We start from the raw sequence: 26,242 nt of genomic DNA, 5'->3' as shown, positions 1-26,242 counted from the left end.
AACCTGTTTGTAGAACCTTAAGATGATTGAGGGACAATATTTCATTTCCCTGTGATCTATTTTGTGATCACCTCATCAATAACTTTAATTGTATCAAATATGAATTGTATCAAGTTGAATATAGATGGGTTATTCTAACCTGTGTTTTGTACCTATTTAAGTCTCTATATTAAAGACAGATATGATTTAAATATACAATTTATCCATAACTGTGATTATAGATCTAGAAGAGAGAAGACATTAGAACTTTCTATTTTCATTTCTGTTCCTGCTTTGCAATGAGTTTCGGCAATTAAATGTTCATCAGTTTTGCTCTATTTGAGGATACCTCAAACAGTTACAAGAATTATAAAGGCAGGGCTGGAGAGATGGCTCGGTGGTTAAGAGCACTGTCTGCTCTTCCAAAGGTCATGAGTTCAATTCCCAGCAACCCACATGGTGGCTCAGAACCATCTATAATGTGAACTGATTCTCTCTTCTGGCAGGTGTAAATGCAGATAAAACACTTATATACATAAAACAAATAAATAAATCTTTAAAAAATAATTTATATAAAAAAAAGAATTATAAAGGCATATCATTGTAAATGCCATTGGAAGAATCTTTCACAAAACTTATAATGGCTTTTAAAGAAGTTCCTTCACAAAATGTTAAAACAACAACAAAAAATGACATGTGTGGACCTATGAAGGATTATCAGGTTAAGTAGAATTGACTACTGAATAGCATTATAAATTCTTGAAAGTAGGTGTGTTCAGGGACAAATGAATATTATTATCATTTAATACTATTTTTGTAGCACTTAATACTTTCTAATTCTTACAATTGCCTAAAAATCCGATAAAGTCCAGATTCTGTATAATAGGACAAAACTACCAATACAACCCAAAACTGCAAAACAACCCAAATGCTAAGTAACAAATAATGTATTTAGAATTAGCATGCCTGTGGGAGGTAGTATTATTATTGTAACTTTGCAGGTAGAAGAACATGAGATGCAGAGCGGTCAAGGACTAACCAAAGTCACTTAGCCAGAACAGTTGAGATGAAATCCTGTCTGACACTACCTTCCATGCTTTGGGCCACCCTTTTCTGGTTAACTGCTGGCAGAGGCTGGTACTGAAGTCATAAACTCCTGTTTACTTTCTGGATTAGCATAATGACTGTCATTAATGCAAATGAGCTAAACTTTCAAAGCCTAAGTCTGTATTCATCAAAAAGGATAAAAGAGCAATGCCCTCCTTATTGGATTGGTCAGATTAAATCGCATAATGAAACCAGAAATGCAAGATGATTCCTAAATATCATCTATCCTTATTATAGTCAGTCTAACTGGCCTCAGTATGGTAACCCATCTACTGTGTGACGCCATTAAGTTTTGGGACATAGGAAGAGGAAGAAGAGTTGGAGAAATTTACAGATAAAGTATGATCTCAGTTAAGCCTAAAAAACTTAGTACATTTTATGAAGGAAAAAAAGAAAAAATGGCAAGTTCTGCAAGATACCTATAGCCTTTTATTTTTCAACAACAGAAAGTCTGCACACAATTTTACCATGTCCCAAATCTGCATGCCCAATCTTCCTGTCTTACAAGTCACTTTCAAACCCTGATATGATGGATACTTTTCTTATCTTTGAGCTAAGCAGGTTCATACCTGTCTTAAGGCATAACAACTTTCAACTTTATGCCTTTGTTTGTGATATGATATATGTCAGGAATATGCACACACACACAGACACCTTAACACATATATACACATACTTTATATTTTGGTGAAATATCACCATCTCAGTGGTCCTTTCCCAAACAATCTACCTATAGCTACAATTCATTCTTTTTCCTAATCCTCATTCTATGCCAACTTCAATCAACTTTACCCATTTTTACTTCTCTTTGTTATCATTTATCACCTTGTCTCATGCTGTACAATGTAGCTGCCACAGACTCCTTTTTACTGTTCAGTTTTTGCCTTCCACTAGTGACAACATCGTTTTGTTAAAGGCAGAGTCTTTTGTGTAACTACTTAGTAGATATATTGAAAACATACACAACAGTGCCTCACATATAAACATACCCAGTAAGTTTCTTACATGAATGAAAGACATGGTGAGCAGAAAAATAGATGCTCTAATCTCTGTTTGTTAGGCATGGTTAGATTTTTAATTCCTCCCTGCTTACCTAGGTATTTTTAACTATCAATTTAAAAAAAACAATTTTTCACTGGTGGTTTAAATGTTCTCACTTCTGTTAACATCTTTCTTGTTTTCTCTTCACACTTTTGTGATGAAAAACAAAAATACTCTTGAGCACAAAGTTTCAACTTCAAAATGAAAGTTAATCCCCTTCAGCACCTAAATCATGACCATTGTAGCAATGTGCACCATACATTTCAGATAGATTCCATCACTTATTTTTACATTCGCTGACAGAAGTGAAGTTACTGGATAAGGGTCCAAGTCTGATCATTGCCGCAGGTGTATTTGTTTAAGCTTATTATGCAATATCAACTTCTCCCATCTCCTCTAAGCCACTCATGTCTTCGTCCAGCATCCGTTTTGATTTCCATATACTTTTTTTTTTAATTGTTAAAGTATTGACTGACAAAACCATTTAGGTAAACTAGTTGTCATTGTTCATGTCTGTTTTTTTTTTTTCATTGTTTGCTGTGAATGTATCTTTATTCATCATCTATTTTGTATTTCTTTAACATTTCATTCCCACAGGCACTCCAGAAAGTCTGAAAGATCTAGCATCCAAAAACAGACTAGGAAAGGCACAGCCTCTGATGCAGACAGGTAGGCTTGTTGTTGTGCTGTGCTGCCATCTTCCTGTTCTGTAGCCTCAGGGGTGCCCCACCTCTCCTCTAATACTCCAGCTTACAGACACAGGTTGTGCTGTTTGAAGTTTCTCATGGAAATGAATCAACCACTGTATGAGAAAAGTCAATGAAGAAATGAGAGACTGCCATTGTGTAGTCTGCCTTTAAATAGTGAGTGTGAAGAAAGAAGCAAACATGGTTCTTCCTCAGGATCAACCTCATTTCTATTGAGGATAAACACATACACATTGTTACACCTGTGGTAGAACCCTGAAGTTTTGACTCTGAGATCTCATTGTCTCCAATGAATCAACTGAGTGTGTGTTAAATATTTGAAAAGTGTCATAATTTTTTTAAAAGTGTTATTTCCTACAAAGGTAGTCTAAAAATCTAAGGAGTTATTTTTTGCAGGTCTTCAGTTTCAAAAGGTGTTGAGTTCCTGTAGGTACCAGCTATTGGCACTTCTTTTGAGACATCTGCAGAAGCACCTAGAAAGTGTTAGTAATATAAATAAATCATTACTTGTCCATTTGTCTGAGAATCCTGTAAAGGATGAATGGAAACATAGATGAATTAGTGTGTTCAAGTACCAGATAGATCGTAGGCATAGGGAGAACTGGCTATGAAAAGGATAGTGTTGGAATATGAAAACATTCAATAGGCCATTTTTATGAAGTATATCGATAGATAAGTCTAAGTGTAAACAGAAAACTGGAAAATATGAAAACATCTAAAGCTTTAAAAATTATTTTTAATTTCAGTACTACTATTGAATAAAGAATGGAAATCAAAGGGTGGGAAAGAAAAGGAAGCAAAAACTGAACTGGAGATTCTTTGAGGTTCCTGGCATGGCCAAGCCATGTTAATATTCTAAAGACTCTCAGTTTATTTATAAAATAGTGATAGTCCCTAAACCAAAGCAGTGCATAATTGATTTTGAGTTTCAGAATTGTAGAACCCTTTGAAAATAGTTTGGAAGATACATCTAAATACCAGCGTGGATAGAAAATGCCAGTGAGTCTATTTCAGTAGGCTTGAGCAAGGCAGAGCTTGTACAGTTCAGTGATTCATTCAGTTGGTAAACTCCTGCCACTGTGAGTTCTGGTTAAAGGGATAAAGCATGGTCACCAAAAATAAAGGCATTCCCAAGATGCTATTACTGGGTTGGAAAAAAAAATTAGGAGGAAAGATGTCAAAGGATTAGTTAAAATGGAGAAAGAAAAATGCAGCTGAAATCTAATGATCCACAGAGATATTGATCCTTTAAAGAGAACACTTTACAAAAGAGCAAGCATCTATGGAGACTCAAAGAGTATGAGGTGAAGAAACAAAATAAAATAGTAATTGGAATGCAAAGAATTGAAGTGTGGAATCCTACCAGATTGTTACTAGCAGTGAATGCATGACACTTGTTGCCTTTTCACCCTCTACTCTTGGCTCAGTTGAAAACACTAGCCTTTTACATATGTGGGCCTTTTTTCTTATTATAATTAAAGTGCTTTGCTGATTTTTATTGGTACCTAAGTTACATGACTCATTTTAAAGCAAATTGTTGAATGCTGGTTATAAGAGAATTGACCTGTATGTTCTAGGTTACATTAGCTGTAGTTTCTGGAGGAGTTTTGAGTTGTTGCTAAGGCGAATTAGTTCACCATGTGAAGACTTGGCACACTGATTATTTTTCTCCACCATTTCCCTTTCTTCCTGCTTGCCTTTCTTGTTTTCTCCTGTCTCTCTCTCTATCTATCTCACTCTTCCTTTCTTCCTTTCTTTTTTTTCCTTTTCTTTTCACTGTTTGGAATGAAACCCAAGGTTATGCAATTGTTAAGCTAATAATCTACCCTGTGGTGGCAATACCCCCAAATTGAAAATTGATTCTTGATCTTTGGGAGCTAATAACCATCACAAAGAAATCTGACATTTCAGCCAAGGGATGGATTCTGAAAAATGTCCCTGTGAAACTACCACCACTTTAAGTTTGTCAGCAGCTTGACTTTAAATTTGTCATTGGGTGCACCAACTTCACAAGAAAATGTTTTGAAATATACTGTGGTCTGGTAAAAGTTCTCTCTCTCAGCTTTTTTATCTGATAGATTGGTTTTCATATGCCATATTTTGATTAAGAATCCCCTCCCCCACCCCCCTAGTCGCTCCTCAAGGACCCTCCCATCTAGATACATACCCTTTCTGTCTTTCATTAGAAAACAAACAGGCTTCTAAGGAATAATAGTAAAATAAGGTAAGAAAAATAAAAAACAAACAAATCAGAATATGACAAAACATGCAAACAAGAAAAGTAGCCAAATAAATCTCCCTAGTAAGATAAAGTCTCAATTTTGACCTCCATGGGAGTTCCAGTGAGAACAGTTCCCATCATTTCTGTATCTCCTTCCTATGATTTTCTTTTTGTGATACTATATCCTGTAGGATGTTTGTTAATACTACTATTAAATTTGCCTGCAGGCACACTTTTTTTGTGTTGTAGCTATGGGAAGGAGCTTTTGTAGACCCGCGAAAGAATATCACAGAATAAACCATTGGGAATTTAAATGTATGTGTGTTCTCACCTCTTTAGCATTGCATTAAAAACAAAATCATAAAACCTTAGTTTAAAGCTTCAGTTGTGACTATTTGCAAAATTAGATATATATGGCTAAAAATCTAAGATTTTGAGGTGAAGTGTTTCTGTATTTAACTTAGCACACAGTTAGGTATAGAAAGTCAGGCTGTAATTGAACTTAGGAGAAAATAAATATTTAAACACACTTTTGCAGATGGTGAGCTACTGTATACATATATGTGAACTGTGTACATATATGTGTATACTCGTGGAAGAGTATACAGAACAGACTTTCATGTAATTTTACATACGTTTTTTATATTGCAAACTCTCAGAACATTATTCCTTTAAATTATGCCAAGTCACTCAATTTTTAGGTGTGTATTTTTTTTAGAAATTTTATTTATTTAGTTTTGTCCCATGGCATAAGTCCTATTCTAGTAGCTATGTCATGAATAAAGGTCCCTGTAGCATGCCTGAAGCCTTGGGTTCAAGAATGCAGCACAAAACTGAAGAAGTGATTGTGCACACACACACTTATATCATCTTGTAGGAAATAAGACCCCTGTTATTTCTCAGCCAACATGTGTGGATCCTGTCTCTCGTACTCTTCTCTCATTATCTTTTTGCAAGTTATGAATGATCCTCAGTTTTGTTTATAAAATAGTACTAATTGTGCTTTAAAGGGTATACAGCACACAAATTCACAAATATATGTACATGTGTATCCCTGTAAATCACATACAAACACGCTCAGAGCCTGAGTGTACATGTTCCTACACTAACATTAAAGGACTTATTATTGTGTATCTTATTATTTCTGAGGTCTTAATTCCTCTTTCTGCCACCCATATTGGTTTGCTTCTCTAAAATAGTTGTTCTAAGTTGTTTCCATTCTTGTCTTTTCCTTCTGAGTATATCCCATTTTGTTAAAATTATCAAGGCTCAACAGCCTTGGCTCTCTCAACTCTGCACTGTTGTGCCTTGACATTTCTTGACCAGTTCTCCATTCCATTTCCCTAAACAAACCATACTTGCTTCCGTTACCTCTGCTCGGCAACACTTTGACCATCTCTTTCCAAGTTCACTCTTGGAACTCAAGCGTATCACCACATTCCTCTCTTGAACAATCAGAGTAGCAAGACCTTTTTTTCTACATAGACAAGTGGACAGTTACTTTGTGTAAAGGAAAACAAGACAACAGCAACAACAAAAATACAAGTCTTATGCAAAATGTTTGACTTAGAACACCACAGCTCTTTTCTGGGTCTGTCAGAGTCCTTCCAGCTCAAACATAGTTCTCCAAGTTATGTATTATGGAGCTGCAGTATATTCACCCAGAATCCACTTATTTCTTTCTGAAATGGTTGTTTTAATTTTTCCATATTATTGGATGAAATATTAAGTTTAGAAAAAGTATTCTTATCTCAGGTCACGCTTGAGTTTTTCTTAGGTGCTTAGAAATCTCATCAAGGAGTAAAGAAAGATCACAGGGGAAATTGTAGTATTGAGGAGATGCCCCATTGCTAATGTGAAAACTGTACAATTTATAAACCACCGCAAAAAAACATGTGTTTTGAACAATATGATTCTTATAATTGTGGCTTATAAATAGGAGTAGATAAAACATTGTTTAATGTTAGAAATGATATGGTCATATAAATTCCTCCTGTCTTAGCCAGTTTTTGTATAGTTGAGGTAATGTGAAGGTCAGCTCGAAACAGGTGAGCTATCTGAAAAAGTAGCTTCTTCCTAAGCTGGAAGTGGCAGTGATGGGTGAGATTTCAGGGCATGAATCAGTATCTAATAAAGCCTTAATCCACATCAGATGAAGATAAAATGTACCTTTATTATATATGTAAGCTGCATTCTCTTGTTCTCAGAAAACTGACATTTTTCCTCTTCATTGTTCTGAAATGCAAGACATAGCTTGAAGCAAAAATCAGCCTCGTTGTATGAATTATTTTACTTCAAAGAAAAAATATCACACTAGATAAACATGGAATGAAGTCGTCATAAATATATTTTGGGTAACCAATACGTATTATTCTCATGCTTAAAGACAATAAATACGCTCATTATTGCTGTTTATAAGGATGAGATAATGTTATACTCTTGCCAATGCACGACAGGCATTCTTAATCACATCACTTACTTAAAAGAATACTAAAATGATGGAAATAGCGGAAGCATCCTACTGCTTTATGAAGAGATATACACATGTACGTATGAGCTTTCAATTTTAATCTTAGTACTTACTTCAGTAAATTGCTTCATAATGATTTGGAATACCATATGAAGATAACTACCATTGTATTCACAAATATATCTTCAGTTACTGTCATATCTAAGAGATCTTGATTTACCCACGCATTAGCCAGCTGTGCTCAATCAGGTCTATAAATCAATAAAATGTTGTTTAGCCTCGATTTTTGTTTCTTAGCCTTAGAATAAGCTGAAGAGGCATGCTCTCTTGGCTTTCTATTTGCCATAGACTTGCTTCCTGCACCATAGAACTATGAACATTGTAAGAACATACGCACATTTAGATTTCACATTCTTTCGAATACCATGGTGTTCATCATTCTAATTACACACACTCATTCAGTCAACATATCTCTATTGCGTTTCTGCCTCCTGTTCTCCGTGTTTGGCACGCTCGACATATACAGTTCAATATTGGAATGAAAGCCTGAAATCTTTGACTCTGGAGGGTTCGCGAGAGGCTGATTATACCAGGGCAACCCAGGTTAGCCCTTTGTAATGTGATGTTACGCATAGATGACAGTTACAATTCCATCTCAATAACTGTGTGATGAGTGTTCCTCTTATAGCTTAAAAATCACATTAAGAGTATCCAGATTTTCCGTGGACAAATGTGTTGGTGTTAAGTTAATGAAACCTGCTGACTGAAGATCTTTTTTGGCACTAATGTTTTAGGGTTCTCCCACCATGCCTTTCTAGAAGGGGATACGCAACCCCAAGAGCAACTGATCAACCAGTCCTTAGGGGGAAGCACCCCACTCGCTCGCGGTCCAGTGAGCACTCTAGTGTCAGAACCCTGTGTTCTATGCACCACCTTGCCCCTGGAGGGTCGGCGCCACCTTCTCCGCTTCTGACAAGGTTGCTATTCAGTGTCCAGCCCAGCATTCGTGTCCTGATGCGGGGCTTTGGTGTGGTGTTGTCCCTTCCCGAGCACTCGAAGCTTTCACTCATTATGACACCATAGTTTTTAATCTTTTCTTTGTGGCCTTTAATCCCCTCCCACACCCCTTACCACTCGCATCTACCCTCACCATGCTGGCAGTATCCTCTAGTTCCTGCCGGTTAGTCGCCATCGAAAACAAAATCTGGCTGTGTTCTGTCCTTTCATCTGTTTGTGGCATATCATACCTACTTTATTATGTGAAATGCTTTTTGATGATATATTCAGAATTAAATATGTATTTGTTCATTAACATATAAGAGAATTAAGAGTAACCTTTTTATATGTGTTCATAAAACCATATACTATTTAAGCTTTCTTTAATTGCAAAGTTTCTTAACGTGAGCAGATGGGGGTCAGCTTTATCCGGGTGGGGATGAAGTATCTGCATGCTTCTCATATTCTCATTTTCAATTTTAATCCTCACATCAGAATATCCTGTAGCATGGGTCCAGGGTTATTTAAAGTCCGTTTTAAGGTTTGTGGTTTGTTTCTATTTTGAAAGAATGCACAACTTGTTTGGTAACTCAGGTCAGGCTGTGCATCAAGAACTAATTATTATAAATAACTAAAGTATGAAAGAGTGTAGCCGTAGCTGATTGGCAACATGCCTTCGTAACTATTTTTTTCTATACTTTAACACGCAGAGGCTGTGGTCAGTTCTGCCATGACACTAACAAAAAGTGAATGTCTTTAAGAAAGTACAGTCTCCTAGAAAATTATTATATACTGAGTCTCAATCTGCTCAATTCAAGAATTCACTATGAAGAATGTGTAGGACGGGAGCTGACCTGCCTCCTTCAGCCTCTTATGATAGTGTTCCTTTTACCTGTGTCATTTTAAGGTATTTGATTATACTGTGGCATTTAAGGTATTTGATTTGATGCCTATTTTAGTAGGGCTGGAGAAGGCATTTTGTTGTTGTTGCTGCTGTTGTTGACTGTCTTGGAATTTCACCTTCCCTCTGCTGTTTGCCTACAGAATGCACAGACAAGGAAGCCCAACCCAGTCTCCTCCAGCAGACACATCCTTTGGCAGTCGCCGTGGAAGACAGCTCCCACAGGTGCCCGTGCGGAGTGGCAGTATAGAACAAGGTATCCCAAAAAAGAGCCATCCTTGTCCAAATACCTGGAGTTGAGAAACTTCTTCTCTTATTCCCCCTCCTCTTTAATTACACGGCACTCTTCTATTACACACAACCCTCTGAACCCTACGAGTTTTAAGTGTCTTATAATTTCACCCCAGCACCTACTTCTAGAGGTTCATGCCATATAATACAGTCAGTGTTTGTTGAGTGAGTGAATGGCTGAATTTAAATGATAGGTTCACAGGATGGGTGGAGACCTGAACAGTTTTTGCAAAAGCATAAAACCAGGTGATAGATATTTTCGCATTCTCCATACTGTCTGTTAGTTTATGTGCTGAACGAAAATCATAGGTTTATTTTTAAAAATTTAAAGATTAAATATCATTCAGTGATGCATTAATGTTTTCCATTTTAGCTTCATTGCCAATATCAAGAGTTTTAACTAGTTTGATGATGTAAGATTACTTGGGACATACATTTGTTATTTTCCTACATTGCTTTGATTTCCTACATTAAGCATACATGGGTAGCTTTGTTTTTCTAATAAAATGTGTGTGTGTGTGTGTGTGTGTGTGTGTGTTTGGTGGAGGGAGGCGTTCTTTGATAGTAGAAACCAAGATTAAAATTTGAAATGCTAGACTGAAATACTGTTTTCCCTTACCCGTTACTTAGTAAGTCAATGACTTTAGCATTTTCTATCATATTTATTACTAATGCCTAGAGGAACTGTTGAATTTTTCTCTAGTTCAGGGTTGTGGTTCAAGAACAATGAACGTAATTAAATGTCCGCTGCAATTTGCATACCTATGAAATGCCCGGATGGCTAACTTTCTGAATACTCCAACACTGTTGGTTGTTGCCGCTCTAATATTCCCGACTCCTCATGGACTGCTTTGTTTCAGTGATGGCTGCAGCCCATTTTGCCATGCAAAATACTTGATGATAGCAACATTAGTGTGAATAAGTGGTGTTAATGCTGCAAAAGGTACGAAATGCTACATTTACAGGCAGTGTTGTGTGTGTGAGAGTGTGTTGTATGTATGTTTAATCGTGTTTCTTTTTGGTATATCATGCTTTAGTGTTCAGGGATGGGATGAATGTATGCATTTAGTCAATTGGGAAAATGCAGACTTGGTGAAACTCCTTTCCTAAATACCAGTAATTGATTGTAGAATCCACATTTCTAGTAAACTTTTTTTTTCTGTAATGTTTTGAGTTGATTAAGCAAATTATTGTAATTTGAACTATACAGCTGTCAAAATTTTAAATGTTTTTAAGAAATAGATGATGGTGTTTAAACTTATTCGTGAACTCTTGTTGCACAACTGAATGAACTATAAATTTGGATGCTTTGCTGCAAACCCAGTGTTGCTGGTCACACTGAAATATTCAGCAAGTCTTGTGTTCTTCAAATTCTTTGCATTTCCTCCAGTTGCAAGTAAAACACTCCATGGCATATGAGGGTAAACAGTGGGATTACTGTAATGTTTTTTGTTTTGCAAAATCAGTGGGATTATCTGTTTATTTCTCAAATTTATGTTCCATTGTTCATATCTACTGTTTATGATATTCATATTGGCAGTTGTCTTTCACAGAAAACATCAATGTGTAAGGACTGAATTGAGGTGGGAAGAGGGGATGAGTAGGAACGTCACCATTGGAATTACTTTGCTTATTTATCATGAAAAGTACTATAGAAAACACAGTCGGTCATTAAAAGTTCCTGAAACATTCTGATATAGACAGAGTTTTTAGACTTGAACAGTCATTATGTTCTATTTAATCTAAGTGTTCCAAGGTGTTACTTCCTGATATTGATACATGCTTTGAAGCTTGTGATAAAGGATGGTAATGTTTTCCACCATCTAATGGGTGGTTTCATACTCAACAGTTCACATGACGTATTTTGTCCTTAATTGTTTCTGAAAATAATTTGATCTATCCACTAAGAATGCTTCATTTAAATGAATTTTGCTGCTCTTAAGGTAACAGAAGTATGTCATCCACTACCCTTTTGATGGGCTTGTCGGTTTGTAGTTCTATCTTGTATGAGAATTAACATCAACGGTAGTTTATTTGTGACTGCTTAAGCTCCTATTCACCTGACTTCTGGTTTTTTCTTGTTTAATTTGTTATGAAGGTCTGGATTACATGTTCTTTAAAAAGTAATTCTGTTTATAAACAACTGATTGGTAAGAACAAATGTTTTTAGTGGTTTAGTTTCCTAAAAAGTGATAAAATCTTTTGATACAATCATAAATCATTTTGTTAATACATTTTCTGTATATGATTACCTATGCTACTGTTTTGAGTTAGATATTTGATTTTCTGGACATAGTTTTAAACTTTTTTGATAATATTTACTGTATCTTCTTTACTATAAACAGATTTTCCAATTGTAAAAAAAATTATTTTAAAAGATATATTTATTTACTATTTTAAAAATAGTTGAGGCTTCTTTTAAAAAATTGGAGTTATTAGCCCATTTCCTATATGAAGTCTAGTTATATAAATGTAGATGACAGGAAATGCTGATGATTGCAATATAGATATTGAGATAAAAGGCATGTTAAGATATACTTTACCATAATTTTAATAGTATGTAGAAAACGAAAATGGAGACTTTCTTGAAATTTCTTTGATTATGTGTCAGTATCGAATACAGTATAGTGACATATTACTTAGAATAAAGATAAAGGCAGCCAGGATTGATTGTGTAAAAGCGTGTTGTTTTCTGAAACAGGTCAGATAATGTTTGCACTTCATTAATGCTTCTAAATGAAGCATGCAAAGATCACTCACCAACAAACGTTAAGGACAAACCATTGGATCCCTGTGTTGACATTGCATGTACTACTTAAAATCTGAAACCATACTAAAACCTCAATTCAGATGTGACTGGAAAGTTATTTTGCAATAAAGGATATAACAGGAAGGAGGTAGATATGAAATTTTATGAACTACCTAGATATGTAGTATGTCAAAAATGAGTGATTTCATCTTGAGACATTTACTATAATTAATCTGAATAAAAGGGAAAAACTACTTACATTTGGATATGTATTGTTCAAACAGAAATGCCACATAAGTATTTCTGTGCCATAAGTTATGTACTTTCTATTCAATAGAAAAATGGGATTAATCACATGGAATTTCAAATCATAGAAAAGGGCAATTTTACAATTAAAGTTTCTGTGTAGATTAAGCACATTTTCAGTACTTTACAGTGGGAAACAGTGGGTGGATTTAAATAGAAATGTTTTAATAAATTTGCTGCCAAAATATGCAGTTCTTACTATGGGCAATAAACATTATTGTAGCATATGCATTGGGAATATCAGACAAGTTATTTTCCCGATACTTTTGTCTCGTTTAAATATTTGCATTGCTGTATTCATTTTTGGATTGATTTCAGTATCACGTGTGAGACTTTCCCATGGTTTGCCATTGGAGTTTACCATGTCATCTTTATGTGTTATGCATCTTTATTATTCATGCCATTTTCTTAATTCACATTTCCATGTCTAACTATAAATTTGCTGATTTCTTTCTTTTGTTTCCATCATTATGTGCATTTAATTCATTGAAGAACAAGAAAAATATAACTCTTCCACTAAAGGTAAATATTAATGTAATTTTTAACCATTCATACTGTTACTTTTATAATATGTAAGAGTTATGTAACTATTAGAATGATGAACGGAATTATTTAACAGGTAGTTATTTCTCTGAAGGGATATTGCCACTTATTAATTCTTTCATATTAGATGAAGTGTAGATTAAGGAGAAGAACATCCTAAAATTAAAACCAGTATTGATGCAAAATTCATTTATCTACATTGATAACTAAGACAATTCTGTAAATTAATTATGCATAATCCCATGTTTATATTTTTATTTTATTATAAGAATTCATGACATTCATTATTTCTTTCTGAGTTTCCTTGCTTTAATTCTATTTTCGTACTCTCATGGCTAAAGGATTTGATCCTGATTTCCCATTACGGTCTCTGGATAGCATCTACTGTACAGAGAAGAAAATCCCTAGATCTAATTGTCTAGATAGCATGATCTCCATGAACTTTCTAGCCCTCACTGTAGTCAGGCATGTTTATAGCAGCTACCTAAATATTTACAGTTCTGGGCTTCAGTATTATTTGAATATTGACCGTATTTATCTGAGAGATATAGGAAATAAGATTCATTCAACGTATCTCAATCCTGAGATGTCTCCAATCTCATCTTTTTTTTTTTTTTTTTTTGAAACACAAGATATTCTTGATCTTTGCACTTAAATTTCAAATGAGTTTCTATCAGAAACTCACCTGGACCTTTTTACTGCCCACATCAGTTCTTAGTAAGAATTGTATTTGACCTGATGATTAAATTTTTGAATATGAGTTTATAAATTAGTGTTACAATGTTTTAATAACAGTTGATTGTGCAGTGTTTGTAGGTATGTTTATTGCATATTTAAAGAACAGTTTGAACTGATTTGTTTATTTTAGGAATTCTCAAAGCTAATCATGATAACAGCACCATCCCTATTCAGGGCATCTGCCCTTGGGGTTGGGAAGATCCCCTGATGGTTAAGAGCCCTCTTGGGGCTTGTGGAAGACCCAGCTGAACTGAGTTCAGTTGTCAGCATTCACACTAAGCGGCTCCCAACCACCTGTAAATCTGGTTTCGGCACCCAGTTCTCCTGTCTGAACTCTGTGCACCTGCACACAAGTGGGGCACATACAGAGACTCAGGCACAGATGCCCACACACATGCACTTATATAAAACAAATAAAAATAAAAGAGCCCCGCCTTTTACCTCATATTCTTATTAGTGAACAAAAAGGTATTTTCTCGTTTTGAGAATCCTGTCTTAGTAAACTCAAATATCAAATGCATTATTCAAACTTCTTAATATGTTGCGATATGTTATACTAGGATATGTTATGAATCTCAGTGGGAGATAATATTCAACAAGTCAGTATTTAATGATATTCAATAATCAACAGATAATATTCCTTGATTAGTGTACATTTATTAAAAAAAATTTAATTATGTGCCTGACACATACAGTACATATCTGAGTACATACTGTTTGGCATGCTAGCAACAAATAGTAACTAAAGCAAAAGTCTCCTCAGTGAAATGAAGATGCTGTTATCCTAGGTTTCAATAAGCTCATGACCATCTACTGATCTTGATTTATGTATCAGAAGCAACTTTATATTCACTAACACCAATATGATTGGTGTGTTGTTTTTTTCTTAGATTCAGGAAAAATATATCTAGATTAGCAAGGTTAACAATGTGGTAAAAACCCTTTGAATTTCACATTGGACATGAGTCTAATTCATTTTCCAGAAGATACAGAGCAACAATTAATGAGAAGAACGGCTGCTTAGAGGTCTTCTGTATATTGCTCTTACCCAAAAGCTGCAGCTGGCTACGCAGACTCTTCAGGTGCTGCAGCAGAATATTTAAGAGCTTGCTACAGACCACACCAAAGGTTAACGTTTTCACAGTTCAGTGAGCCCTGTCCGACAGGTGTTCCGCCCTGCCAGGTCTTTGCGGCAGGATGTGGGTACGGTCCACAAAACATACCGTGAAACCAGAACCAACAAAAGAGACACATCTGAAGGTTCATCCAGTGAGGCTCAACAGTCTTGCTGAGGATGGTGTGTTCTTCCTCTCGGCTTGGAAGGCAGCGTAGTGTAGCCGCTAACAGTGGCCCTCACAGCCCAGAAGGAATTAAAGCAGGTTCAGACTTTTCTCCAAAGTGCAGTTAGAGGCTGAAAGCAAGAGGCATGTTCACTGCATGGAAATCCCATGGCTGCAACCTGTTGGCCCTCCTCTGCAATCTATGAGAGAGAGTCTGTGTGGTTTGAATGCTTGCTCCTTGAGAAAATGAGCAATGAAGGACTGGCCAGTCTTGACTGAACATAGATGCCACTAAACTCATCAGTAGTCATTTGTTTTGATGATTTGTAGGTGAAGTTATCTTACAACTAAAGACTCTAGTTTTCCAGAAATAATGCAACACTGTCAGGGATAAAATTGCAACAGTTCCAGGGAAACAGTTGTCCACCCTACCTCTAGAGGACCAGCCTAGTAATGTTCCAGAAAATATTTAATGGTAAAATGCATCATTCCCTATATACTGATCACTCACAACAATCCAGGATACAAGTATTAATATTCTTTATTTTGTATCCGAGGCACCTAAAGCTTCAAGAGATTGAAAACCTGACCCCTTGTCAGTCACTTACTTAGTAAGTGGCAAGCCTCCCTCTAAGGACCCTGTTCAAAATAACTTTGTGCTACAGGCACTCCCATGTCCTACTCTATTGAGTTCCCCCCATGCACACGGAGTATCATCAGTATGGTACTCATGTTGTATAGACTAAGTGGACGGCCTCAGATGCTGTGAGGCAGGCCCAGAGTTTGACCAGCTAGTCTGTATCCTCTCCTCCCTGCTGCAGAGACGCAACAGTCTCTTTTATGGCATGATGATCTTACATTCACGTGCCAGGTTTCTCATTAAATCACCCACGCAACAACAAAAAGAACACGCTTCATATGGGAATGGCTATCACAACCTGGGCTTGAAAATTCAGGTGAAGAACTAAAAATAAATATTCATACAACTTAATTTACCTTTGACTCCTTCTGTGTTGAAAGCTGAGAGATGGTATCATGTTAGGTTTCACAGACTGCTTTTTAGGCCTATTTTTTAATCATTCATTCTAAAAGTAAGCCAATTTTTCCCTCTTTGCTACATTTCTTGGACAGTTTTAAAGAGCCCATGAATGTAGTTTGGGGGCATCGAAATAATGATATAAGAAGATCAAAAGTGAACCAGAAATTAAATGACTTCAAGGTGAGAAAATGTTATTGTCATGATAAGTTTCTATTCTTTAGCCTTTACATGGTATTTTTTAAATGCATTATCTCTGGCTCCTGGAAGCAATTTAGAATTATAGCAGAATACATTACATTATGTTTTCTAAAAATATGATGTCTTTAATTGTAAAGCATTTGCAATTTATACACCTGGATAATGAAAGACATTTTGAGCCAAGTAATTAAATTATTTCAAAGGAACAAAAAAAACAAATGGCATTTTATTGCTTTTTTGTTTTCCACATGATTAATGAAATGTGTAATAATTATTGGAACAAGATTGTAAGAGCTGTTTCATGGACGTTGCTAGTTAACTGCATTTCTAACCTAAGTTCTATAATAAAGCATATTGCCTTTACTTTTCTATGCTAAATGATGACAGAAACAGTTTGACTGTTAAGTTATGCAAGATAAATTTTATGGGGGTATGGCATTAGCCTTAATTAGATTGAATTTATATAAGAATGAAAATACAATTTATAATATTTAGGATTTTGAAATACCACTCCATGGTTGTGTGCTTGCTCAGTGTTTATCAAACCCTAGGCTCTATCTGTACCTGTCATTTGAAAGAGCAATAGAAATCTGTGGGAAGGGCAAAGGCAAGCAGACAGAGAGGGAATATTTTTGGAAGGTGCATATTCCTTAATTTTTTGGGCTAAACCATTCAGGTACAGTATTTTTACTGGAGCAAATTTGTAAATAGTGATTTGAAGTTTCCATATTGAAAGGGTGTTCAGTTGATCATTTTAACCCCTTTATCACTGGCTACTCAGAGGATCCAATGGCAAATCACACAATTGAGAAGTTGCAGTTTTGGCCTTCCCGTTCTGTTGTCTTCAGTGTATTTAGTAACAGCCATATTATGATAGGGATAAAGGCTTCTTGACATTTCACACATAACATTTCAAGATATGCCCAACCAATCAAAGACTTTGCTCTCCTCCTGAGACTTCTAATGAAAGTGAAGAGGAAAATGTCTAACCATGGTGTCCAAACACGGACTGTCTCTTTGATGTGCGCTGTCCAGTTGTGAACACCCTTCAAATACTGCAGGCTTGGGAAAGAGACTGTCCAAATGAGCCGAATCTATCACTGTTGTTGGAACACTGAATATGATGGCTAAACAGTAAAGGTCATCAGACACCTAAAGACTCGTTCCTCCTCACCCAGAGGACAAATTGCCCTGGCAGCCCTTTGACAAAGTATTAAATCTTAACAGAGACCATTGTTCTTAAAATTCAAAACAAAACCAAAAAACCTCATTTCTCTGTGAACTTGAGTAGTGCAGAAAAGCTAGGTAAGTGATTCTCCCATCCATAGATGACCTTGTCTGTCAAAGGACAGGCCAGATGGTGTGCGGGAGCTTGCAGATCATCAGCTGGAGATGGCATGGACACTATAGGTTGTTCACTGGAAATAAAGTATGCAAAATGTGAGATCACCAGGCTGCAGTGGTGATTTGAGTGATTATTTATGTAAATATTTTTTATCTGTGCCAGTGTTCCATTTCTATTAACTAGACCAAATAGACTGTCTCCTTTAAATTTTCTAAAGAAAGTATTTTTTTAAAGTGAATATACTGTTGTATATTCACTCAGTGGGTGTTAATTTTCTTGCCACCGATTCTCATTCTTTATGCTCAAGAGATAAAGGTTATATCTTACTGTCCCAGTTATCATTGAATACTGGATAATATCTGATAGGTCAAGTTAAGGTGCAAGAACTAAAAACATTTCTATACTTGCAAGCGAGGATGCATTTTATTTAAAGCAAGTCACCGAGGATTTGAGAACTTGTAGAGTGTAAAAAAAAAAACCTACAAATTTTATTTTTGTGCATAACATATATGACAGTTCTGGTATAAAAGTTAAATAGGAATCTGAGAAACCATTAGTTTAGGTCTGAAAATGAGTGGCATCATTAAGGGGAGATGCTGTCTCTTAATTTTAAAACAAGACAGAGTTAATAATGTAAAATTCAGCTCACCTTTATCATGACACCTAAAGTTTGGGTAAATTGGTGAATTTAAAATGCTGGAAAGAATGTCATAGAGCCAAAAATGGAATCATTGTGGTTTCTGTCTTTATAAATGTAGAAAAAAAAAAGACGGCAAGAGGGGTTCTCTCAGGACTCTCTTCTCTTTACAAATGGAAATTGCGAATAGATGCATTTGAGGAACCAGTGCACTGCTGAAGAGCAATGAGATCTAATCCCCACCCCTCTCTTAACTCTGTTACCACAGTAGGCAAGGAAGAATGTCTGTGAATACTGACATTATTGCATTTTAAATCCTCAAATGTCAGTCCCCCTTACCAGATTGAATCTATTAATATCTAGGTGAGCCTTTGTGTTCAGACTTTGTAACATTTTTACCTGCTGCAGTTCAACTAGCCAAAACTTTTAAATGTTTGAGTACTTTCTGTTCTCTCCGCTATGTTACTGCTGGCCTCCCTTCGTCTCTGGGAGTGGAGTTACTTCCTAAAGCACAGTGCTTGAGGGAAAATAAAATCTTTTCACTACCTGAGGCACTGGAGGTGATGCAGACAAATGTTACATTCTGACAATTTTCAGGATATTTGTCTCTCTTCTAGAAAGGTACACTGGAGAAAGGGGAAGGTACCATTCCTTCCATACTATCACTATGCTGTCATTTAAGAAGGAAGCAGGGAATTTAATTTTTCCAACTGTGAAATATTGTAGCACATCAAAATGGGATTAATTATCTTCTGCAAAGGTTGTTATTATGTTTCAGTGTTGACCCATATGAACTAGTATTTTCAAATGAATGCTGAAAATCTTCCTTATTTCAAGAAACGTGATGTAGAAATTCATTTTGCCATTTTAAGATCATATTTCAAAGGAAACGTTTCACATGAAAAATGAGAAGCTTTTGTGTATCTGCGTTTTTTGTTCAGGCCTATAGTCTATGCATACACTCCCAAGATGTAGTGCAGTACTCATGGAGGCCAGAAGAGGGCATCAGATACGGTGAGCTGGAGTTACAGATGGCTGAGAATTGAAACTTGATCCTCCGGAAGAGCAGCCGGTGATCTTTCATCTCGGAGCCATCTCTCCACGCCCAAATATCAAAACCTAAGCTTATGTTAATTTTAGTTTTATATGCTTTGAAATTTGTACAGATTCATTTTTACATAAATGTAAATTCATGAAAACTTTATTTTAATTTAGAATACTAATAAATCACATACCACTCTAACATTTGAAATTTTTAGGCAAATTAGAAACATTCCAAAAGTAACATTGTCTGTGGAAGTGATATATAAAAATTCAACACTCAGGTAATGGATATCAAAGATTATTAATCTTTTCAAAAATACTTTTTCAATAAAATTATAAAAGGGGGATCTGGAGAGATGACTAGCATTGGAGAACATTTGCTGCTTTTTCTGAGGACTTGATGTTGGGTCCAGGCTCACAACTGCCTCTGACTCTGGCTCTAGATGATGCAGTGTCCTCTTCTGGCTTCTCTGGGCACCAAACATATACGTTTGTACAAACACACACACACACATACACACACACACGGATCTATGCATAAGTAAACAATAATGAAATGATATTTAATTTTTTACTCCTAGGGTTTTTAAAGCAATATGAGAGGCAGAGCTATTAAAAGACACAGGCTCAGGCAGAAATTCATAAATGATTTTAGGTTGCTTGTAGATCTGTAGAAGCCTGTCCCTTTTTTTTTTTTTAATCATGTATCTGTATGAATCTAGGAATAAGATGAAATAGCTTGAACATTTTCAATAGATCAAGAATTCTTTGTCCATGAGATGGCTCAGTAGGTAACCGGACATGCCTGCAAGCTTGGCTCCCACAGCCGAGTTGAAGTATCCACATGGTAAAGAGAACATGGACATCCATTCCCAGGCCATGGTACACACACACACACACACACACACACACACACACACACACTCATACATTTATAAAGAATTCTTAGTACAGTACATAATATGAAGAGGAATGCTTTTTTTCTATAAAACCCATCTTTATTTTTAGTACTCTAGAACATTTCCATTAGAAAATTAATAGTACTTTCTAAGTTACTTTCTAAGTAACTTTTCTAAGTTACTTTCTAAGCTGCTAATCTTACCCTGTGTGCTCCAATTGCAGTTCTTTTTATGGGGTTTTAGGAAACTACCTGTGGCTCGTAAGTGTGGCCCTGCTTCTGTGTATCCTTGGTGGTATTTTGACAAGCATTAGTCTGAACAAAAGTCCCTGAATTTGAACAGAGTAATGAACAAGACATTGGTGTGAGGGAAAAAAAAAAATCTTCTTCACTGCAGTCCTGTACATCAGTATGTGCTAATATTCATCCACAGTTTACCCAACATAAGCATAGCACCCAGGCTATGATGGCTGGAACAAATTTCAGCCTTTAAACTACCCAGGAGAGCACTTTAAATACAACTTCAAAGCTAGCTTTATCTCAGGAACTACAGGAGATAAACTATTTAATGTTCTGTTACAAACTTTTCATGAAGTGTCTACGATTATAGTTAAATTATTCTATGATAAACTCTTTTATTTTGAATATGACATACAAGATAAATTGTTATAAAAATTAAATAATATTGCTGCTGCAGAAAAATAAGGATTATTTGATTTTAGTATATCGCAAGTGTAAGGAATCACACCTCTGAAGACCTTATTTTTTTTTTAAAGGTCTTTTCATAATTAAACGACAGTTTGCTTTTTAATCATTGTGTTAGTTAAAAATTTCTACAAATAATCAGAATGTCCCAAAATGTAAATTTAATGCAAGGGTCTCAATTTGTTCAAAGTGTTTTATTTCAAATTTAAATTTTTCTTTTAGAGTTAAAACTGAGTAGAGACCTTTAAATGATAACGAATAATTGTTCTTTTCAAAATAAGATATTGGAAATTTTGGCTTGTAGTTAATTTTCCTTATCGCAAAATAATTGAGGGATATTATTATTCCAAGGACAGAGTTGCCTTTGACTATTTCTGTTACTCTTCCTATTAAGAACAGATATCAGTGAATCAGTTTGAATTTTGAGAAATTGTGATTTTCATATAAATAATCCATATTGAATGTCACTTTATTTCACAGTATTCACTTGAGAAATAAAATGGAGTACAAGTATGTTGCAAAGTTAGAGTGCTCACATTTGTACCAAAGTTGTGAATATAAAATGGCTTTTCAATGCCGAGGGATGACTTGTACAAACGATTGCTTAGATACTAGGTGGGTGCTTAGTGTTATCAAAAACAGGACACCCAAAGGGAGTCTAAGCAGCATGTTGTTACCCAATCATCCGACTGAACAAGTCAATGATCAGGCTTGTTTGTCTTCTGCTTCTGTTTGGAATCTGAAGTCAAGCAATGAAGGTGGCTTGACAGCTACATTTGCTGGACAGTCGAGCAGCTCTACTGGTGATCTTGGGTCACAGAATTAATTTAGAGATTGCTTTCATCCTGATGATTTAGAAAGGTTGTTTTCTTAACCTCTTCTGTGAATATGGGTGGTATACTAAGAATTTTTGGAAATTAGGAATAAAGTCCATGAAAATGGAGTTTACATTCAGCTCACTTATTACCGCTACATAAATAGCTTACAAAGCTTTAAAAAAGTTGTATAAAGTGAGTATTAAAACACAGGCATCCATAAGGAAAAATAACCCTACTTAGAGAAAGGGACTGGGGTGGCAGAGGTCACTCACTTTGCAGGTGTTTCGGGCCTGTGCCTTCTGGGAAGTTTTATTAAGAACCTCAAGATATTAAAAGCAAATATAACAAAGCTTTGGTCTAGCAAGTGTTAAAAATTTTTCTTTAAAAGTTAATGTATTTGATGAGAATATTAAATTAACATTTAATTGTCTCTGAAATGGAGATTTACATTGTATTGCTTTAAGCTTTATTTATACAGTACAACTACAGATTTTTAGCCCCCTTAAAGCTCAAAGCAAATGAAAAAAATAAATAAAACTGTACTGAGAGGTATTTAGGACAGAAGTAAAGGGCAAAGAAAAGCTATCCTTACTCTCTGTACCTTTTGTGTACTTTTTATGCTTTCTGTATTGTTTACAGCATTCTATATACAAAAATTCTCAGTTTTCATAACTTCGTTGTAGCTCCTGAGAACTGTCATATCACAGCTTGCTTCATAATTGCTCCCTCTGACTATGTGTTGTCAAGTAACTAACTTTCTCAAGCTGTTTGTTAACTGTTGTCTAGTTAAAGGCAGTCATCACGTGTTGTCTCTTCAGCCAGGTGGAAATTAAAAATGGTGCTGGTGTGATCAAAACGATGACTCAACTACTGAGCTTAAGCTTCGGGCAGATTCTCCCATGTACACACACACACACACACACACACACACACACACACACACACACACGCTCCTATGTTCATCTTAGCATTTGTTCTAGAGGCTGAATGATGGAAAAATAGTAAAAAGTTCCTATAGACTTTTCTAACACACACACACACACACACACACACACACACACACACACACACTCTACCTTACAAAGTATAACTGAAAATTGAATGCTCTAAGAAATCAGCAATGAATGAGTTGTAAAGAAAGCTAATTTAGCTCTCACTCAGCACAGTTACAAGCTTTTGAGTGATTTACACATAACTGTAACCTTAGCTCTTTCTCTTCCATCTGTAAAAACACAAACATTAGAGACAGAGTATCCAAGCTAGATCATGATGGATTCTTACTTTAGTCAGACTGAAGACTACAGCCTTACCCTCTATCACATTCGCTTCTGACCACAGCAAAGCCTTAGGTGGAATACATCTAACAGATTATATTGTAAAAGAGCTAACAAATAGAGCATACCATTTCCAAAAAATTTTTGAATTTTATGTTTGTGGTTCATGCAAGCTATAAAAAGTGGGACACTTTTGTCTAAGTAAGTCCATCTCTATAGGCAACAGATAGTCATCAAAAGCTATTGGTCAAAATTCATGTTATAGAACAGCTACAAAAAGTGGAAGGTTATCGATTAAATTGTTCTCAGGTGACTTCTCTTTAATTGAGGAAGCCAAATGGGTGTGCAAGCATGTGCGTACGTGTGGGGTGTGTTCAGTATGTGGATTTATTTATAGCTAAACAGCAGCAGCTCAAATATACAGAAAACACAGTCTCGTAGTTAGAGTTGGTTCCACAGCATGGCCTGGGAAGACAGCTGAAAATACTTGACATGGATGAAGAGACAGGAGTGCTTATTTTCCATTACTAACATCTGTGTTCCCTGTTCTGTGTCACTTGAATTATGCTCACCTTTAGATTAACCGCGGTTAGTGCTGTCCACCCGCATTTCGTTTCATCTATTAATCACAGCTGATTTCTAAAGTTTGTGTAGCTCAAATCATTTCAAAACCTTTGAAATCGTAAACCAGTCAGTTCCCCTAAAAGGTGCTTCCTGTGTTTTGATGAGCTTCCATTGTGTGTTTTTGCAGCAAGCTTAGTAGTGGAGGAGCGAACAAGACAGATGAAAATGAAAGTGCACCGATTTAAGCAGACAACAGGGTCTGGGTCTAGTCAAGAACTTGATCGCGAGCAATATTCCAAGGTAAAATTATAAGTATCCAACCCATAGTCCCCCTTTAAGAAACACCGAATATATGTGCTAGGCAAACATGTGTATCTATGACACAAGATTAGAGGGCACTGGACCATGTAAAGAAATTGTCGTTTTATATTAGTGTTGCATCATAGTTGTTCACACAGCTTCACAAATCTCTTCCACACCCTTGTATTTTCAGAAGGTACATTACATTATTGGGATATTACTTATTGCATGTAACAGTCCTTCCAATGAGAAGAATAGTAGTATTAAAGATAAGGACTGACCTTAGTTAAATTTGCTGAAGTAAGCAGGATATGTGAGGGCATTTGTTGATGAAATAGTATGATGTTCGTTTAGGATATTAAACATGTTTTTATGTGATATTAAATATTGAATTAATGGCAAAAGCTATACAATGAGACAGTTTTGTTTACTTGTTTGTCTTTAGTAAAACATGCTGTTTTAATCTCTCAGAAGATGACGTAAGTGCTAATAAGAATTTCATTTATATTTCAGTATTATTTTCTAAGAATATAATAGATATTCATAAATCTTAGTAGCTAACATTTAATTAAAGTATACAGCCTTCTATTATATTAAATATTAACATACGTTACCTGGTTTATTTTAAATGTTTTTCATAGTAACATTAGGTTCTACTTGGTTACAATTTGACATCAGGAAACCTATTAGATATCAAAATAAGTACAAACTATATCAGCTCAATGTATTAAGCTTAAATAGAGCCTCAAAATTAATATTTTTAAAATAATCTAGTTTTCTCCACGTAGAGCCAGATAGCCAGGGGTTAATACCAACTGTAAAAGCAATGACGAAATATGGTTTCTCACCCATAATATCTCAGTTGGTTACAGTGTATCGTATTACACTGTAGACGCAGAAGCCTAAAAGTGGGGCACTAGAGAAGGTACATATGATTCAGGAAGCCCAAACCACAAAAACTTTCAGCAGCCTTTTTTTTTTTTTTAACAGTAGGTTTATTTTATTTTTCTAAATATTTTTATTTATTACAATTTATTCACTTTGTATCCAGCTGTAGCCCCACCCTTGCCCCCTCCAAATCCCACCCTTCTTCCCTCCCTCATCTCCTCCCATGCCCCTTCCTCAGTCCACTGATAGGGGAGGTCCTCCTTCCCTTCTATATGACACTAGCCTATCAGGTCTCATCAGGACTAGATGCATTGTCTTCCTCTGTGGCCTGGTAAGGCTGTTTCCCCCTCAGAGGGAGGTGATCAAAGAGCCTTCCACTGAGTTAATGTCAGAGAAAACCCTTGTTCCCCTTACTAGGGAACTCAGCAGCCTTGTAAAAAGTAAAATCAGTAAAGAGAAACAACACAGGCACTCTCTCTCTCTCTCTCTCTCTCTCTCTCTCTCTCTCACACACACACACACACACACACACACAAAGTTAAGCAAAAACTTTGAGCTCCAATGAGTAGCTGACTCCAGCTGTGCACATCTGTCTCTCCACACCCTATGATGATGTCCCTGCTGATCAGCGTGCTAGTCTTTCTTTGTGACTAGCATTATGGCTTTTGTTTGTTCACACTGCAAAGTCTCTAAGAACAAGAAGGCAGGGTGATGATCAGGGTAGTTTTTCTTCACGTTTAAGCTTAGTGAACTGAAATTTCCTTTTAGGGTAATTGCTACAGTTAATCCAGAAATCGTTTCTTGATTTTTCAAACACTCATTCAGAAAGTGAAGTCAAGATTAACATGAAAGTGTAGGGGAGTAGGGCGGGGGGGGGGCAGTGGCAGAGTAGGAAATAAAGATGAGATAAGTAAAGAATTGGGATAAATTACAATAAGCCTTTGGGTGCCATTCTGAGCTAGGCGTCTAATTGTTAATAAGTCCCTCACAAGAAAATAAATAAATAAAAAATAAATCTGTGCCAAATCCTCCGTTCAAACCAAGTTAGACCATAGGAGAACATCTGTCTTCCTTTTTTTTTTTTTTTCTGGAATATTTTTTTTGAATTTTATTTTTTTCTTATCAGTTACATTTTATTAACTCTGTATCCCAGCCGTGTCCCGATCCCTCATTCCCTCCCAGTCCCTCCTTCCCTCCCTCCTC

At 35.9% G+C, this 26,242-nt stretch overlaps 1 protein-coding gene across 11 annotated transcripts in view; it reads left to right on the top strand.

Moving 5' to 3' along the window:
* The window catches only part of Rims1 (regulating synaptic membrane exocytosis 1), a 434,736-nt gene that overhangs the window by 315,399 nt on the left and 93,095 nt on the right, over positions 1-26,242 (top strand). For 4 of the 11 annotated variants that reach the window (XM_055606030.1, XM_055606022.1, XM_055605966.1 and 1 more), the window contains 2 exons: positions 9,566-9,678; positions 24,039-24,151. In XM_055606030.1, coding sequence (XP_055462005.1) covers positions 9,566-9,678; positions 24,039-24,151 — 226 coding nt within the window. Of the gene's footprint in view, positions 1-2,724; positions 2,797-8,319; positions 8,503-9,565; positions 9,679-16,487; positions 16,549-24,038; positions 24,152-26,242 lie in introns of those variants that run through there. The other 7 variants (XM_055606016.1, XM_055605942.1, XM_055605949.1 and 4 more) reach the window with 6 other exon arrangements.

Source organism: Psammomys obesus, unplaced genomic scaffold, assembly GCF_907164565.1.
Source record: "Psammomys obesus unplaced genomic scaffold, mPsaObe1.curated_primary_1811, whole genome shotgun sequence".
NCBI lineage: Eukaryota > Metazoa > Chordata > Mammalia > Rodentia > Muridae > Psammomys > Psammomys obesus.
The sequence above is the reverse complement of the archived record's forward strand: the minus strand, read 5'-3'. Positions and strand labels throughout refer to the sequence as shown.